This window comes from Trachymyrmex septentrionalis, unplaced genomic scaffold, assembly GCF_001594115.1.
Source record: "Trachymyrmex septentrionalis isolate Tsep2-gDNA-1 unplaced genomic scaffold, Tsep1.0 scaffold129, whole genome shotgun sequence".
In the NCBI taxonomy this organism is placed as follows: Eukaryota; Metazoa; Arthropoda; class Insecta; order Hymenoptera; family Formicidae; genus Trachymyrmex; species Trachymyrmex septentrionalis.
The window spans coordinates 1,149,654-1,169,038 of NW_017304428.1; the positions used below are offsets into that span (position 1 = coordinate 1,149,654).

General features: G+C 34.2%; 1 protein-coding gene across 3 annotated transcripts; it reads right to left on the reverse strand.

The window, feature by feature from the left end:
• Positions 1 to 7,172: 7,172 nt before the first annotated feature.
• LOC108756621 lies at positions 7,173 to 18,541 on the reverse strand. Of its 3 annotated transcripts, none has more exons than XM_018500568.1 (9): positions 18,296 to 18,541; positions 17,051 to 17,315; positions 15,635 to 16,091; positions 14,859 to 15,123; positions 12,742 to 13,111; positions 11,279 to 11,556; positions 10,666 to 10,911; positions 10,319 to 10,469; positions 7,173 to 7,744 (listed from the first exon to the last, which is right to left on the reverse strand). In XM_018500568.1, the coding sequence occupies exons 1-9, from the start codon at positions 18,485 to 18,487 to the stop codon at positions 7,458 to 7,460; spliced, it is 2,511 nt and encodes an 836-aa protein (XP_018356070.1). In that variant the 5' UTR covers positions 18,488 to 18,541; the 3' UTR covers positions 7,173 to 7,457. The 3 variants fall into 3 exon arrangements, with proteins under 3 accessions (XP_018356070.1, XP_018356069.1, XP_018356068.1); XM_018500567.1 differs by having other exon boundaries at positions 7,663 to 7,859; positions 18,296 to 18,538; XM_018500566.1 differs by lacking the exon at positions 7,173 to 7,744 and adding an exon at positions 8,551 to 9,449 and having other exon boundaries at positions 18,296 to 18,538.
• Between the last annotated feature and the right edge of the window lie 844 nt (positions 18,542 to 19,385).

Below are 19,385 nucleotides of genomic sequence, written 5' to 3' on the forward strand. Positions count from 1 at the left end.
ATCTTTTTTTTTACTCACTTCATTGGGTCAGCATAAGCCTGTATATCTGGTCTGTTCAATTTAAGTCTCAGAGCCAAAATGCAAAAGAACCATCAATGCAAAGAGATGTGAGTAAGATTTCAGAGTCTGTAAAGTGTTGATAAGTCACTCAGATGCATATCAATACTTAACAGTCCTCGAAATCTTATCCACATTGAACTTTTTGCGTCGATGACTTTGTGTTTTAGCTCTGGAGATCAAATTGGACATGCTTGCTGTATATAGAAGCAGAGTTGCATACCTGTCTATCAACTTGTCTATCTCCGATGTCTTTTCTGAAATATGTAATAATATGTATAAATTATATACATGATAATATTAAATTATATATATTATTTATGATATTTATATACATTAAATTATATACATTATTTATAAGTATATACATGATAATATAATTACATACTTGTTTCTAATAAAACACTTCTCGCCACAAACACTTCATCATTAACTATCTTATTCACTTATTTATATTATTGTCTGTGTAAGAAAAACAGTTCACAAAGTACATTTTCTTATTGGCAAGTAAAAGCAATTAAACTTTTTCAAAATTACAACTTATCTGATATATTGAAGACTTCGATCCGCTTCCTTTCAATTAAACTTTGGAATATTTCAGAGATTTTTCTGAAACAACTTTTGAAAAAAAACGTTTTTCTCCGGATGGAGAAATATTGAAATGTCTTCAACCTAATCACTAGATTATTTGATAGAGATTTTACTGATTAAAACTGAGGTTTACATCAGCCGACTGTCAAAACACAATTCACAAATACTACGATAGGGTCTGAGCACAAGAATTGTCGTAACACTTACTCAGACTTAAAATGTAGATGTAAATAACGCACAAGCTTTCACGTATGTATAACTTATTAGTGTCTCCAAGAGACGGCAATAAATCGTATGTCATACGCCAAAGCTTATGCGTTACTTATGTCTACAACTTAAATCTCTAAGTAAGTGTTACGACAATTCTTGTGCTCAGATTTATAATCACTGACGTAACGTGATCATATCAGATTTTAACAGTCATGAATGTAAAAATAACTAAGAACGAAACGTCTACCCCTAAAATCGAACCCCAGATATTCCTGTTACAGGCTGTACGTATATGTATAGGGTGTTGCAGCATACATACTAGGCAGTAGTATGGGCAAGCGCGGTTCAATGACGGTGATTTTATAACATAAACTTTATAATATAAATAGTAAAACTTTGTAGTTTATAATGTATAAAGTCACTATTATTATCTATTAAACTGCCCCTGCCCATGCAAAGTTTGCCGCGCAACCCGTCGTACTGCTTAATATGCATCTGCATCTGTATACATAAACTACAATACCACAGTGTGTGTAGCACCGTATGCTCCATCACACTTCTACCATATCTCGTACTCACTCCAATAAACGGCGGCTGAATCCGCTCTCCCTTGATTCTCTCTGAGGTCTCATATACACGGAATCGGAACGACGGAATGGATTTCTCACTAGAAATGAATTCATTAACATTCCGTTCCGTAAAAAGTTTACTGTATCGGAATTATGGCCGGAACAGTATAGAAACGATACAGAATCAACGGAATGTCATGTCGATCCAAGTATTGTTGGTGGTTGAGAATTTGACAACTTCAATGAAGAAAATTAATAATTCTTATTTTTCAATACGATATATTCTTGTTTTATATATACGTACTCCAACTAATGTCCTTCAAATAATATCAATGTCATTTTGAAGTAATTAGAGAACTTCTCACGATTGATCGTTTGCATTTCAACGACTAAATTGTTACTTGCGTCTTGGAAACGCCTCATTCTTTGTGTAAACATTGACTGTATCTAGAATTTATATTTTCTTGTATATTTCTGCGGTTGCAATAAAACGTTATATGCAATAAGCGAAATAAAATTTTCGCCTACTCTTAAATACCGAAATAGCACTCCAGCTTAGCACATTTCTTGCCTTTTGCAATAATTTTAACATTAGTAAACACTATTTTTTTCCATCGTTGTAGATTTAAAAAAAAGTTTCTGAATATTCGTTTCAATTTTTAGATCCAACTCAACTGAATATTCCACTCCGTTCCGTACAAATTTTTTCTATCCGTTCCATGTAACCGGAACGCAATGGAATTTTGGTAACAAAATATATCTCACTCTTATAATTCAATATATTTGAGTATTCAAAGTAATATTATAAGCAAGATGATTGCACAAATTATACATATTGCTGCTTTAGTCGCATTAAAATAACGAAATATCGATTAAATTAAGCAAATTAGCTTGAGATCAAGGCGACATTCCGTCCACTTTCATTCCGTTCCGGCTACATGAGACGGGAAGAGAAATTTCTTACGAAACGGAATTGTAGTGAACTCAATTTTCTAGTAAGAAATCCGTTTCGTCGTTTCGATTCCGTGTATCTGTGATAGATTTTCTAACCTCAATAGTTATCAACTTTAACACTTAATATTTTGCATCACAGGACAGAGCGACGTTTTTTTTCTCTTTCGTTTCATGCGAAACCGCGTCGAATAAACTTAATTTTATTGATTTTTGAGCTTAGTATGCTAAGCTATATAATTACCGCAAAAAATCATGGGTTGATCCTGACCAACCAGCAACATCGATTCCAAAGTGAAATATTCACGATCACAAAGCAGTGTTCTGTATTTGATGAGATATCCCAAGTAGCACAGCAGCGCTTGCATGGCGCTAAAAAAGCGATTATATGCGCTTTTTTTAGCACTTTGTAAGCTACTTGAGATGGAGGGTGTTGTGTATTATGCAGTGTTAATACGAAATAATCACCGTTGAATGTTATCGACGAAAATTGGAGCGTTTGAATGATAATTTAATGTAAAACGACCATCAGTTGCATTAAATCGTCGAAAGGTGATTCTTCTCCATATTAACGCTCGGTCTCTCTGTTGCTATAGCCGTGAAACAAAACTGATAGAATTCGAATGGGTGGTTTCCTCGTACTCAGCATATTCTTGCTGCCCAGCGTCTTCGGAGTTGGTACCAAGCGATTATCATCTGTTTCGATTGATGCAACAGGCTCCGGATGATACACATTGCCGTAATTACGGCGAAGTCGAAAATTGAGTTACTGAATAAATTGGCTCAAGAGACAGACCATGCTTTCGTCGCAGAATTCAAGCGTCTGCCAGAAAAGTGGGAAAAGAATCATAGCTTTCGAAGACAAATACTTTGATTGAGGTATTCAAACATTTTATTATTGAAATAAATGTTCAAAAGACACAAAAAACAGCGGCTTTCAACGTAATACAAGAAGTATTCATACAATATTCTCAACATTTTATCCACGTTTGTATATTCGACGTTTCTTTCACTGTACCAGAATATTCAGTACATTAGGAATACGAACTTTCTATGAATATTTAGCGTTAGCTGAGAAGAAAAAAAATTCGGTTTTACTCGATATCAAAAAATTTTGATTTACATATCTCTATTATAAAAGTGCTTTTCATTTGGTGACACAAATGTTGTGCTATCTTTATTACTCATTAAATGCAAAAAAGATAGAACGATGATTGTGTTGGCTTGTGTTGACTTGTGTCACTAAATGGAAAGCAACCCATTGTTGTCCTTTTGGCCTCAAGCTTACTTGTTTTCAATAAAAATTTGAAAAAATGAAATAAAGAACGTTTTCATCGTTTTCATCAGATTTTTTTCATCATTCATTATTGTCATTTGATTATTTCCTTCGTTTTCGATGTACACACTCATTACCATTGTTGCTACTGCTTCTTCTATTGCTGCGAGACAAAACTCCAGCTCCGTATAAATAAATAAATGTAAATAATAACAAATGATTACAAGCGGATTTTTCTTGACGTTCATATATTGTCGTTATTTATTAAGTTCAAGAGAGGATAACTTACATTTGCATTGAGCTATGATACATACTATGTACATCGTAATTCAGTAAGTCTCATTTCACGCAATTATCGTTTGATTTCGCTACTGCGACCGGGAATAAAGATGAAGACATTGCTGTCTCCAATGTAGAACTTACAAATCTTAAAGCTATATTATTAGTCTATATTTTTAGGCTGCAGGACGAAAGTTGTTTTCTTACGAACAGAATTTACTCTCCTTCATAATCAGTATTTTATAATTAAAATAAATATAAATAAATCGGTCTCTCGAGAGTGGAATACAGCGGCAGCAGAAAGAATCTATAAGAGCATTAAACATTAATTAATCCTGCACGGCATGCCGATGTAAACTAGCAAATTTCTGTTTACTTAACTATTAATGATATTTTGTCTCATCACTTATTAGATATTATTAATTTTTAAATCATATCATTAATTAATAAATAATAATATAACAAGGATATATTTATATATTATAGTATAAAATTTAGTCGTTTCACATTCTCCGTTTCGACGTAAATAAAATCGTGACGAAATAAAATATCATTTACAAAGATTATAATTCAAATTATTCTCAAATGTTCGCAGAATGTTGCGAGAGAAGAGAATACGTTATATTTAAAAAATTCGCTAGATTATTCGAATCTTCATAGTTTAATACAATTTTCCAAATTGTTAAAATTATTTTTCTAGCAATTAATTAATGCCTGCTATATGAATAACATACTCATTATTCATATAGTCATACTTGGTAATGTAGTATAGAATTGATAAACGTGACCAGATTCAAGATTGTAAAAAAAATCATAATCTCACTTGCTTGACTAGAACAGCAGCAACGCGAGCAAATGCAGGGCAACCTTTACTATCCGTGCAGCCTCTCCACCTCGAATATTGAATTTCGTCATGCAGGTATACAGCTACATGTAAAATGTCTCAATCCCTATCGACTCATTACTATGTTTACATACGCTAATGATATTACGCCTATAATCCGATCAAACGCGTTACTAAAAAATTCGTTCATTTCGGAGCGACAAATTTCATAAAAATTACGTCGAAGTGACTCCTTTTATCTTTATTCACGTAACAAATAATTATTTTTTTACGCAGAAAAAACTCTCGCTCTCACTCTCTCTTTTCTTCATAATCTACTATGTTACAAAGTTCGGAAGTGAAATGTACAGGCTCGTTTTACATTCTTATCTTTAAGAACAGCAGAAAATAGTTCATCACCGATAGTTCATCGTGGACCGAATTGTCAATTAACAATATTCATGACTCTTGGCGTTCATTGACGATTAATGATGGAATTGGAAGGTGGGAAGGGATGGAGTATAAAATATTTAACGATTTATAGAAAATCGACGAATATCTCTTAATCTATTCTCTCTAAGCTCACTTTGGAAGGTGATCGTGCCATGATGTTTCGAAGTTCATTACAATGATTCAATGATACTTCAGGTCGAATGTTGTCTAAAATGCGTTTTCGATGGAAATGATACTTCTCTGACTTCTCTCAATCAAACGCAAGATCTTTGATAGAGATCAATTATTTAATGGAATTCATAATTTGGTAATTCTTGATTCTAGAAGTTCTAAATATAAATTAAACTTACATTAAGTTTTCAGAAGTTAAATATAATTATAACGCGATTATTTACTTAATTTAAATCTTTTTTCAATTAGAATATAAAATGTATATTAAAAAAAGCAAAATTAAAGAACAGATTAATGGGAGCACGGCGCAGAAAGTAGGGCGCAATTGATTTAACAAATATGAAATTAATAAATATAAATTAAATGTTTTAACATTACATGAAATTCGACTGTTCATAATACTAAAATTCATATATTTTTTAACAAATGGTACTTGCAATAATACTTGCAAAAGAATATTATAATCGAATTTTCAAGTTATCAGAGATCTCGCTTTTTATAATCGCAATATCCGAAATATTCTTAAAAAGGCTACATGATGACTTGTACCTACATTTATGTCTCCAGAGTGCGTTCATTCCGGTACGAGAGCCTTCCAATCGTGATGATTCGTGCCCATCATATACACTACTTTAGTGTCACATGTAGTGTTACTACAGCTTACATATCCTTATCACTAATTCTTTGATTAATATTTATCCGCACATTAGTAGATCCTTTTCGTTTAGCGCATTGAGATACAGTGCGAATGTAACACAAAGTTTATGTAATTTTATGTTGAAAAAGATATTGGGCTATTCTATTTAACTTGACACAGATTGGCTTTAGTCGAGAACAAGAGCTGGGATCAAATATGAGCATAGCTTGTATCTAGTTCGAGCTAATCCACCCTAGTCAATCAGCTTCCATTTTCATTTACCTCCGACTGTACCACAGTATTTATATCTGAAATAAGAGGAAGCTCGTAGAGAAAAAGAGACAAAACAAGCTTTTGTCTCAGACTATAAATCTATCTTCAACACGCAATATTTCGAGTTTCACAATTACTTACAATTGATAATAAAACATCAGGACTATAAGATTCTGAAACTTGAAACGCGGTGTCGAGGATTGCAGAGTAATATACAAATTGTTCTCTTATCATTCATCATAAGGAGATGGAGAGTGATTGACCTAATGTGACATCTTTTACATCATTTTACATGATGAAATCAGAATTCTGATTCCACTATGTCTTATATGATTACAAAATAATCTTTGAAACGCGTCCATTAGCATAATGTTGGTTGCAAATAGTTATTTGTTTTTTACTATGTAAATACGGATAGTATAAGACGTCCAAGTTTGTCGTTTTGATTCTATAATTAGCATAATTGGAAAGAATATTTAATATAATGATGTCGTGTTTAATGAATTTGCGAGACTCTTCCCAGAAGATGCATGCTGTAAAATTTACATACACAAAACACATGTCAAAAGAATTATGTTATGTATGTACGTTACAGAGTCGGCATATAAAAAAAAATAAAACCTGATTACTGTAATATATTTTTTGAAAGATAAATAATTACAGATTAAGACTAATATATTAAGGAGCTCTTTAACTCTTCAATTGCCAACAATTTTCGCTAAATTCAGTATACAAGTACAGTACAATACATTTTTAACGATTAAAATAAAATATATTTAACGATTTATAATTAAGAAATAATCCGTTTTTATCGTTTACTATGAAAAAAAAAGATTTAAAATTATGATTCTATTAAAAATTTCTACATTACAAAGGCTTGTCTCCGTGTTCCAGATATGTCTTATTAGAATATTAACGTTTCATAAACATTGCTGTTCACTTTATCAGGGCGAGGTGCAACCTGATACTCAATTTCTATGTTAAAAAATATAATATATTAAAAACAATTCGTTAGAAAGTGATTAAAACAAAGTTAGAATTAAAGAAAAGTTATTCCTAATTTATAATGTAGAATGAAGTCTGCGTTTCATCAGTTGAGAAGAGCTCGCGTTCACAGACAAAAAATTTTACACGTTTTATAAAATCAATCTGTCGTCGCTATTGATCCTAGAATGGTGAGAGCTTCATGATGTCGCTGTTGAGATCAGCAGATGGTGCTTTATTGTCCAAGTCGAGAGGACTGCTGTCCGAGCCGAGCGATGAGGAGGGCCCTATCGCTGCCGATGTTGTCACCGCCGCAACGAATTCATCGAGGAAATCGAATGAAGCCACTGCCTCACGCTCCTTGTCCCCGTAGCGTACGAAGAAGTCATCGCCACGGCCGATGATTGACGGCCGGGACGAGCCCCAGGTGGACGGCAGCCGGAGGACGCGGTGCGCCTGGGCCGCCGACGCTGAAGAAACCAAGGGCACACAGCAGCGGGTCAACAGATGCTGCTCTCAGACTTCACTCGATCGACTCGATTTTGCGCTCTTTCTCTTTCTCTCTCTCTTCTCTCTATACCGGTTCTAGCAGACACAGAGTAGCTCGGCTTAGCACTCTCTTTCACCGTATTCACGTCTCCTTCTCTCACCCTCTCTCCCTATTCCTCTTTCGTTCTTTCTTTCTCTTTCCCTTTCCTTTCTCACGTCTCATCTATCCGTCCATATTGTCTCTCCGCTTTCCACTGTCGCTCCACCGCACCGGTTATACCCTCTCTTTTTATTTTTTTGTGTGGAATTTAAGTATATTTGGCGGGTGCACGACCGAGTGGATGATGTATAACGTACGTCGGACAAATTGGTACGTTGGACAATTTTATTTGTTATAATTTGTTTTCATAAGTTTTTCTGCTTATTCTGAGAACTTCTGATCTTAATTCTATAAGTTTTATATTACAGCAGACTGTTATACAAGCTAAGATAACCAAATTTTTTGACAAATTAACAGTAATCTAAAGATATGTACACGTATTACTCTTGAGAAATAATAAATAGAAAATAATAAAAATTCTGACACATTTACACTTTTAATTTGTTTTTGAATTTATTTTTAAAATACATTGCGTGTCATTTATCCGACGTACTTTGTATGATTATGATTCACTTGAGAATAATGATAAATTAATCAGAATCATATAACACATGTTACATTATATAACATAAGTATATAAGATATTAGAAGATGTTACTTCTACAAAGCAGGAAAAAGAAATTCATTCGAATTGGTTACAATTTTACGTGAAATTAAAAATGATCAATAACGTAGCGTGATTAATGATCTAATATAGACAGGCGTAAAATGAAATAAAGATGTCGAAAAGGAAGATGAAGATGCTCTGAAACGGTCTTGCACGTGCCAATAAAGTTCAGAGATTCAATTTGCTCGCAATACAATGAGAGAGAAAATAACTATTTTTAATTTATACCCTGACGCAATTCCATTTGAGAAGCTGTTTAATTTCAGTTATATACATAATGTTCATATTTGCAGTCTCATATATTGCATGATTGCTCACTTATCTTTCAATTTTAACAAGATATTAGACGACGTTAAATTTGCACATCAATTTGCATTCTTGTCTAAAAGTCTTTGGATATTTTGAATTGCGCTTTTGTGGACATAGTTGTATGTTTGATTATCTATATAAAACTATATAAAATTAGATATAATGTATTTAAGAAATTGCATTAAGTTTGAATGTAATCTCCCTGTTTGATTATATACATACACACACGTTTTGGTTATACAATTGTATATACAATCGATATTCATTTATATTCAATGTACCTTTCTGTATTTTGTCCCAAGACTTTCGGACGGCAATGTATGCCAAGTAGGCCACGCAAATATATGTGAACCAAACGAAGAAATGGAATTGCGTGGAGGCGCTACGCCAGGAACGTTCACTACCAGTTAATAATTCTGTTAGTATAAACCGATAATCAGTCCATTTTCCAGGGCGTAACACGTGGTTCCGTTTAAGACGAAATAGGTTCCCCGGCGCGGCAATGCATTCCTCCCAATTGGTCATGTCGCTTATAGAAACTGATCGTCACTAAGCCGAACTACGTAGCTTTTCTTGTGACAATCAAAGCACACCGCGTAGGCGCTACCATCTGAACAGAAAATATGGAAAAGGCTATGTACAGCGAAAAGGCTACTGCAAGCGCGAATAGTGACGCCGATTGTACTGTAATTGTACTGTGTTAATTGCGAGGGTCTAAAGTAATTGAGAGTAGATAAATCAGCCGCTCGATCGAGTATAATGTGATGTGACGTGTACAAGTGTAACGCCGATTTTGAATGTGTGACGAGAAAGATGTTGCCGTCTTAAGCTTACAAGAGCAAGCGCTATTCGCACACCACCTATAAAACTTTCTAAAGCGTTTCTTAAGCTTTTTTCCTCCAATGTTGGGCGACGTAAATTAGCGTTAGAATATCTGAATTCTTATTTAATACTTGGTGGTCTTTTCTTATAATAACGTAAACACGATTTTATAAAAAATTGATTTAATAAAAAAATTAATTTAATAAAGTACTTTATCTTACACTTAAATTATACTTAAATCTGTTATTAAAATAAAAATAGAGTTTTGGTATAAAACTTATATATGTGTATAATCAGAAACCAGAGCATCTTATCCACTAAAATAAATCATGTATAAAATGACAATTCAGATGTTCTACAACGTATAAATATTCAAAATATTGGATTATTGTTAATCAAATGCTTTAGCTTCAAGCTTTTTGCACGTTTTCAGATTAATCGATTAGTAAAAATTTCACAATTTTAAACAAAGCGTAATGAGAATATTAAACATTTGTTGATGAAACAGAAAGTGATGGCTAAGGGTTAGGCGCTAAAAATGATAGAGATCGTAAGGATTGCATTTAAATTATGCATTTTGCGCAAAGATGGTGAGTGGTGATGCGCGAAAACGGCATGGCAAAAATGTCTACGGAGTAGATACTCGAAGATGAATACCTTTCTTTTGCCGTCGGTACCGATGTAATCTATGCAAGTGTCGGTAATCAGGTGGTTCATCTCCCGAATCGCTACCCGCCGAACCGCTACTCGATGTCGCCGAAGAACTTTCGCTGCTTGCTAACATCACGTCTAAGAGATTTGCTCTGGCCTAAGTGAAAGTATAGTAATCAGTATTGCATTCATTTTCACGTAGAAATAAAAATTATTGTATTCAAGTAAACCATTTCTAGCGATTAATTCTTATATCCGCAATGAAATTGTCAAGCACTTTATCTGCGAGCATTATTCTATTATTTATCTAAGTTACTTAAAATTTCTATAGTTTAGTCTTACTGGAAGCTCACCTTGGGGTCGGTGAAGTCAATATCACGTTCAACGTGAACCCATCCTGTTGGACAGCAGCAAGCAAGATCCAATTTCTCAAGCGGTACCTGCGATTCGTTGTTAACGATGTTAACAGCGGTAGTATCTTCACCCTTCCTAATCATACGGTTCAATTCATCTATAACATCCTTGGATGTGGCGCGTTCATGGAAGCTCAATGTTCGATCTCTGCCCTCCACGAGAAGCGTTGCTCGTGCCGGGCTGACCTGTATGAAGATTATGCAATCATTATTATAACAAAGTGTTTTGCTAGAAATTAGATTAAAAGTTTTTATGCATAAAATTAATTTTTCTTTATAGCGTTAACACATTAATTAATACTATTAATAACTGTTATTGTTTTATATTAACATTATTATATATTATTATAAGTGAATGTTTATATTATATTATTATTGATAGTCAATGTTAAGCGAAACAGATAATACCTCTCAATAAAACTAATTTCTTGAAATAAAGAAATTATTTCTTAAAAATAAAAATTATTTCTTCAGGAAGAAAAAGGGAAATCGAATAGGTGTCGCTTTTCTTTTCTTTCGTGCAAATTTAAATAGTATTCGAAAGCAAACTTACAACTGTACTAGGCGTAGAGGAAGTTGCCTCTTCGTCCTCCTCGGGAACAGCTCCCAATTCCGATGGAGCTACCGTTGTATATGCGATACCGCCATTACAGGACACAGCGCTTACAATCCTCTCCTCGAGTGCCAATGGTGGTACCTGTATCTGATCGAGTAGCTCATCGTTGCTGCTCATTTCATTCGCGTTTCCGATACTACGCTCTTGAACGGATGAACTTTCTAGCTTCGCTATCTTTGTTTCTCCCGTAGAATCATTTTTGTTAGGGACCAATTCTATAAGCGGTGAGATTTAAAACACATTTTTAATATCTTTTCTATCATTTTAATTCCATTCTTTCATTACCATATTTAAAAAATTTCTTGGTAATTATTCAAATTAAGGGATATTCCACCTTGACCTTGACATATGTCGCCTTCAGTAATCTTCGACAGGTTTTAAGTGGTCATCCTTTGTTAAAAAGTTATCAACAAAAAAAAGTTTTAAAAATAACAAAAGAATAATTAAAGTTGGGCTGTTGAAATAAAAACTAAACAATCAATGAAAAAACGGGCAATTAAGAACCTAGATTCACAGTAATTGGAGCGATAATATCAACATATATTTCTCAGTACTACATATATATAACAAATACCGAACGTTTCGGCTTAATTCAAGCCATCTTCAGCAGTCTACCAAGATGTCTCGAATTATTTATCAAGAGATTTTATTATATTAGACTGCTGAAGATGGCTTGAATTAAGCCGAAACGTTCGGTATTTGTTATATATACATGTAGTACTGAGAAATATATGTTGATATTATCGTTCCAATTACTGTGAAGGCTCTTAATTGCCCGTTTTTTCATTGATTGCTAAGTTTAAAAATAAACTTGAAAAATAAAACCGTTTGATTTCTACCACATTTTTCAGAAATACTCAGAAATATTCGGAAAGTTTAATGGCTTGTAATACAGCTATATAACACGAGTATTCCCTGCTTTAAAATATGTTTGCTATTCATGTACTGTAAGGGGTGAGAGTCGCTTCGGCTGAAAGTCGTGCACCCCTTTGCAAGGGGAAGAGGGGGGGAGAATAATGTCTTTCACCTTCGACTCTCATTTCCCTCCCCCCTTGCGAAGGAGCGCACAATTTTTATTTTCGACTCTGATCACCCCCCTACAGTGCACGAATAGTAAACATATTTTAAAGCAGGGAATTCTCGTGTTATATAATTTAACTTTTTTTATTAATAATTTTTTAGCGAAGGACAATCGCCACCTAAAACTTGTCAGAGATCACTCAGGGCCATCTTGACAACATATGATCATCGGTGAGGTGTTCCTAAATTTGAATAAGTACCAATTTCTTTTAGTTAATTGATTTTTTTTTTTCTGTATTTTATGATTATGATAACAATAACTTGACTGAAAAATAGACAGCATGTTTTCTGTTTAATTAACGAATATGATTGAGTGTCACCTTCGGTCGAGTGAGACACGTTCTGCGGTTCCACGGGATTATTCGGTAACTCTGCGAGGTACATCTGTTGTTCGGCGATGAAAGACAGGACACTCTGAAGCGCTTGTTCCCTATCCGGTGGTGGCCTACCACTTCTGGAGGACGTGCTCGCCAAGCTCTTAGTACTCTCGAACTTTACTAGCCGGTAAAAGTCTCTGGTAAAGTCCGTGCCGATTGACGGAGTGTCAGGATCGTCGCTGCAGCCAGAGAGTGCCGCCGATGAACGCTTACTCGAGTTTTCCAGAGCACCCTCCTCGCTACTCCAGGACGCACCGGGACTTGAGGCATACGGCCAAGGTCCGTTTGTCCTCGCATCCATCAAAAGCGCAACCTAAGAAATAAGATATAATTTGCTGCAAGAGTTAGTATAAGATAATATTTTAATATGATTCTTATTGTTTATATTAACATCGCCTGAAAAAGACGTTGTTTCCTTACATACACCGATTATTGCCAAGAATATTACTAAGGCCTTGGTAGTCTAAAGCTTAGGACATACGGAATACAAAAGATCCGGCTTTGACTCCCGGCCGAGGTAATATTTTTCGCAATAAATTTATTTACAGTTTTTCACATTAACATTCTTCTAATATGATGACTGATTGAGCATCAAATTATTAAAAAAATTGCTTGTCAAAAATTAATTTAATTCATGATATTATTACAGTAGTTTAATTGTGTACTCGCATTAATTATTATAAATAAAATTAATTTTATGGTTACGCGATTTAAATTGAATCGAATTTAATTAATATATAGATATATATACACAGGGAATGGAAAGTTACAAGTTACCATTACTAGTTACCAGGAAAGTAACAAGTTACCATTACTAGTTATCGATTTTTAAAAATAATTCATTACTATTACTTGAGAGAAAGTTAATTTTCATTATTTTTCCGGTACTTTTTTAAAATCACCAATCACACTGTCCCACGTAGACGAGTGCCTAGGAGATTTTTAGTCTCAAGCGCTATGAATAACTTATATCCAATCTACGAATTAAAAAGAAACTCAAGCGGCCGGTCACGAAAAAATTGGGCTCAATTTCTGGCTTCGGAAAAGCGCTGTGGATGAATAAATTTGAGCGTTTCTGTCGGAGAAAACTGTCAACTTAGAGGTTTTGATAAATATTTTTCTTCCCATTTTCCTGTAATTCTGTAAATTTGTGTATTTTTATGCGTAGAATATATTCTGAGAAGGAAAGCTGTCGCTCAAGTCCCATTTTATTTTTTTTATTTTTAAATTTTTTGAAATTCGATAAGTTAAAAAAAAATTCGGCTTATGACTATGCATAAATGTATGTATTTTTCAATAAATATTGATGTATTTACTATTTAATCAAATAAAATGAAATTTTGTACAAACATATGTATTCCGTACGCGTTATCGCATATATGTGGTATATACTTCCAACTTTTTCAGCAATCGCATTGTCCCGATTTTCCGAAGCCATGTTTCGAGCCTATATATTCATAGTCAGGCCGATATTCATAGTCAGGGGGTCGAATATTACATAAAGCCAATAAAGGTCATATAAATTTTTGATCACTGAAAATGAATCCGTAAATCAAATTGCTCTCTATCACGTCACATTTTTGAGATATTTAATTCAGCTTAAAGGTATCAAAAAATGTCATTTCTGGTACCCTTAGGTTCAATTTTCTCAAAAACCTGACATATAGAGCAATTTTATTTATCGATTCGTTTTCAGCGACAAAAATTTATAAGAATCACTTGGTCCAGTTTGTGGTCTAAAATTCGTGTTATTAAGTGTCCTAAAATACTTGAAAATTTTTAAGAAAACTTTAGAAATTAAAATAATTAAAAAACAATTAAGCAAATATTTTCAATTTCAGATATTAGATGATTATAAATTGCTAATATAAAGTTTAAATTCTTTAAGAATTAACTCTTTTTACAAATTTAAAATTATTTTTATATATACATAATATACGCCTGCATTTGAATTAATCAGGCTGTACTAGATTCGACTCTTCGTAATGATATTTTTATTAGAATAACTAAATGAACGTTATAAACGTCGATCGATATTGTGTAACACTCGATAGACATACCAGCTCTCCTCCGGTCCTATCGGCAAGATAGCTCGCACCGTTCCACAGACACTCGTTCGCGTCCTCCTCCAATTCCAGAAGATTATGTTCCTTGATTGCTGGCAGGGCAGGTGTATTTGTAGCTGGTTGCTCCTTCCACATTGCGGATTCATTTTGTACGAGGTCTTCCGTGGACAAGGAGAAACTCCAATCCTCCAACTCCGCTCTGTCGTACTCCAATTCGAGCAGATCTCGATGTTGTTGCGTGCTTCTACTGTCATCGAGCCTGAAATCCGTGCGGTGATCAATTTTGGCATATTTTCATGTTTCAGTTATATCGATTTACTATTCGGCTTTAGAGAAAATACGGTTGTTCTTCCGTTGTATCGGTTTCATAAAATGTTTAATTGAAAAATCGTAATGTAAATTAAACAAATACATAAAGCTTCATTATAATTTGCGTGTGTAAATATATTAAAAATGTTTTTCCGAATATAAATTCCAATATTCGTAATATAAGGAATCTAACTTTTATATTAACACATAATCTAATCTTTTAATATTATAAAACTCGATAATATTTTAATTGATTTATGATCTGTGGAAGTAACAATAGCTTACCAGCGTCTTTCTTTAATAAACCTCATAAAAGAAGCTAACTTTAATTAAACAGAAAGAGACATTAAAGAGTCTCTAGTGTTATACTCATATACTAGTATTCCGCTTTTACGTTTCCCCAATCAAGTTTTCATAATCTAGCGATTATACATCCTTAGAAATACATATAGCAAACAAACCTAAGCCATTGTTGCACATATTCGGCATCCCAGCCTTCCTCCTCCACCAACAAGAGAGAAGATGAGCCTATGGGGCTAGGCAGTTTATACGGTGTAAAATTGGTGGTAGTAGTGAGCTTGAGACAGAGATGACTGTCGGAGAAGCTACGCATTACGTGCTGATAGGGTAATAAATCTTTAGTCGGCGGATAGCTGTGGCGCGGATTGATGCCCACGGTGAGATTCAGAGGTAGAAAGAGGACGTCCGGATCGCTGGCGTCGAGGGCGACGAGACGAGCATCCGGCGAAACATCAGCTTCGGTCTCGTCGGTGGCCTCCTTCAGATCTTCGAGGCCGCGCACAGATGGCTCCTGACGCGTACCCTCACCTTGAACGTCACTCGACATGGTCGAGTAGCCCTCATCGCGATTACCGCTTTCTGGGCTTTCACTGCCTTCCTCCTCCGACGGTTTTTGCGCTGCAAATGATTCAGTCAAACAATTCCGAGAAGAATAGACGCATTATAGTTTTGTCTTATCATTTTATACTATATTATGTTGCTGTTAGAGAGCTTGAAAGGGAGAGAGTGGCAAATTGCATCATGTGACCCGTCTCCTCTGATTGGACGCGGGCATCAAAACTCCACAGGCATGAAAGAGATTGGAGAAGACTGATCATGTGACCTCCGTCTTGATTGGACGCGGTTATGGTTATTCACGTGATGCAATTTGCCACTCTCTCCCTTTGAGGCTCTCTAGTTGCTGTATAACAGAATTTTTCAACCGCCGTGGCACACTGATGTGTCGCAAAGGGTCTTCAGTGTGTCGCAAAATTTTAGGAAAAGTAAAAAGAAGTGAAAAAGATTACAAATAAATAAAAAAATCGAGTAAGGCACTAAAATACTTTAAAAAGTACTTTAAAAAATCATAAAAATTATTATCTAAATTATAATACATATATATATTGTACATTCTTATTTTAATTAAATCATAACATCTCGTTATTACAATGAAATCACTTTTTACAATAAATTCACTTAAAACAAAATAAAAACTTTAGAACTTATAGTTATTTTTTAATGTCGTGTTGGCGATATTTGATAAAAGACTTATGTTGATTGCTAAAACACCTAATAATTTTTTTTCGACAAATTTGGTTCGCTATTTAATGTGCTGTGAGTCAAAAAGTATTGAAAAATGCTGATGTATAATGTATGTGATCAAGTAAATAATAGAATAAAAATATCTTAAGAACGGAAAAAATTTTTCGAGATTTCTACACTGAGAAAAACTTTTGATTAAAGATGAATGAATCAGAAAATTTTGATTTGTCTATTTTCAATCAGAATTCCAATTAATGTAATCAGATACTTTTTCCAGTGTAATTACGTTTGATTCTATAGCAAATGTGTTAATTGTGATAAAAGATAATTAGTACCAAGAGGTCTACTACGTCGGCACTTAGTGGTTGCCATCACGGGTATTTGCAAATTGAGGGAACGCGGTCTTGAGAGGGGTACCCAGGAAGAGTCCAGGCCCAAAGCGGCGACCAGAGCGGCTGGACCAGCCTCGAGAATTCCTTGGATAAGTTCGGTAGGGCTTTCAGGACTGGCAGCCTGCGCCAAGAGTCCTGACAATGCTCGGTTTTGAGCCTCAAGCTCTCGTATACGTCTCTGCAATGCACCTATTTCTTCCCTAAGACCCTGAGAACAATTCGATGGCCATCAGTATTCTTACCTAATATGTGCCGTTTAAAAAGCGCATTAGCGAGTGGAAAGAAGCTTGCTAGCGGCAGATTTAATCCTTTCAAAAAACAATTCTAAGTAAAACTTAAAAATTGATATTAGATATTAACAATCCTAGAAAAATAATAGCTAAGTATTTTCTAGACTTATATGAATTGCATACTATTTGTACAATCTATTAAATTTTATTTTTTTTATTGTACACTGAAAGAAAAGATTGGCTGCTGCAGCAAATTAGATGGTACAATCTGATACAGCATTTTTAATTAGCTGCAGCAGCCAATTTTTGCTGCAATCAAAAATGTTATGCTATATTCAGTCAATCTTTTCTTTCAGTGTAAACTTAAGAAGAATAAATAATGTATAAGTGAAAATATTAAATTTTATCATACATTTTACTTATTTTTTATATATAAGTTTTGAAAAGATTAATATTGATATGAATCAGACATTGTTATATTTTTCTAGGCATGAAAAATCCTAATTATTATATAGTGCTGAAAATCTGCGTCTTCAAACGTTATATTTATCTACATATGTAATAATTTGAGTAATCTAAATAAATCGTAGTAAAAAAAGAGATAAAATTTTATTGAAATGAAGTTCGTACAAAATTAAATAAAGTGTGTAAGAATCTTTCGTATACAAGATATACTTGGCGTGAGACACTATCATATCTCTTGATTGTATGTTTTCAATATCGTTCTCAAAAAGAACAATCTCTCCAAAGCTACGCTTGAAGAAACTTCTCTTGTGAAATTTTCCAAATAATAATCTCGAAGTTTACACACAAATTCTTCAGCATTTTATATACATAATAGCATTCACAGAGCGCGCATCTTCGTCGCAATGGACGCGAGCCATTCGAAGAGAATGAAAAGAGATAAAATGAGAAATAGAGAAAAGGAAAGGATGGTAACGAGAGCATAGCGATGAACCTTTTGCGATAGGAGAGCGCGGACCACCTGGTTGGCGACGTCGTCCAGGCACCGCTCATACTGTCGACGCTGGGCGTCAGCGTCTCGCGCTAAGGCTGCGTGCTCCGTTTCAAGGGTTGCCAAACGTGCCACCAGCGCGGCGTGCACTTCACCGGCACATGCTGCCTCCAGGCCGCGTAGTTGACCACGCATCGACTCATTCTCCAGTTGCAGCTTTGATATTTGCGCCTGATACTGGTGTACGCGCGCCTGCAAACAGACGTATGAAAATTATTTCTGGCATATTCTGTTGGGTTGAAGGAAAAGTTCTGGGATATTTTGTTAGCTCAAAATAGAGTGTCATGAAATTTTTTGCCAAGCGCTCTTATGTAGATGGAGTAAACTAAACTAAGTCAAAAGTCCTGTATTATTTTTTTTTTGCCATTTTCGCAGTAGCACAAAAAACTGCAAGAGACAAAAATTGTTTATTTTCTTTTCATAGAATTTTAAGAATTTTTTTTTAAATTTTTTATCAACTTTTTAATACGGCATTTTCTTATTGACAACTATTTTTATCAACATGAGAAAATACGGTATTAAAAAATTCTGAACAAAATTCTCAGAATTTTATGAGAAAAAAAAATACACAAGTTTTGTCTCTTGCTATTTTTTTGTAAAATTGATAGTATTTGAGTAAAAAATTATTGAAGACCAATATTTAGCAATTTTTAGTAATTAATATATAGACTGTTCCATTTAATGAAACAAATTTTAAAGATATTAGACACGACATGATTGTCTTTTATATCTGTCTACCAAACAGTTATGTCGTGTCTAATATTTTTAAAATTTGTTTCATTAAATGGAACAGTTTAATGGAACATTTGCAACAATTACAACAACCTTATAAAATTAGTTCAATCTTGATAGTCATTTAACTTAATAATTAAATGACCAAGATTAACTCGGACATCACCACCACGAGTTTTCTCTTCTTTTTATGTTATTAGTTTAAACGTGTATGCGCTACCATTATGTAATTTTGTTAATATATCTTTTGTAATCTGAAGAGGACTTTGACCGTAGGTCGAAACGTATACGTTTAATATTC

Bases quoted from the DNA above. Each gene is read 5' to 3' on its own strand.
- LOC108756621 (XM_018500568.1), bottom strand. From the start codon at position 18,487: ATGCGTGGTCAACTACGCGGCCTGGAGGCAGCATGTGCCGGTGAAGTG. The intron at 15,124-15,634 runs GTTTGTTTGCTA...CACGGATTTCAG, and splicing joins TATGTGCAACAATGGCTTAG to GCTCGATGACAGTAGAAGCA. The intron at 10,912-11,278 runs GTAAGTTTGCTT...ATCTTCATACAG, and splicing joins CCTCTACGCCTAGTACAGTT to GTCAGCCCGGCACGAGCAAC.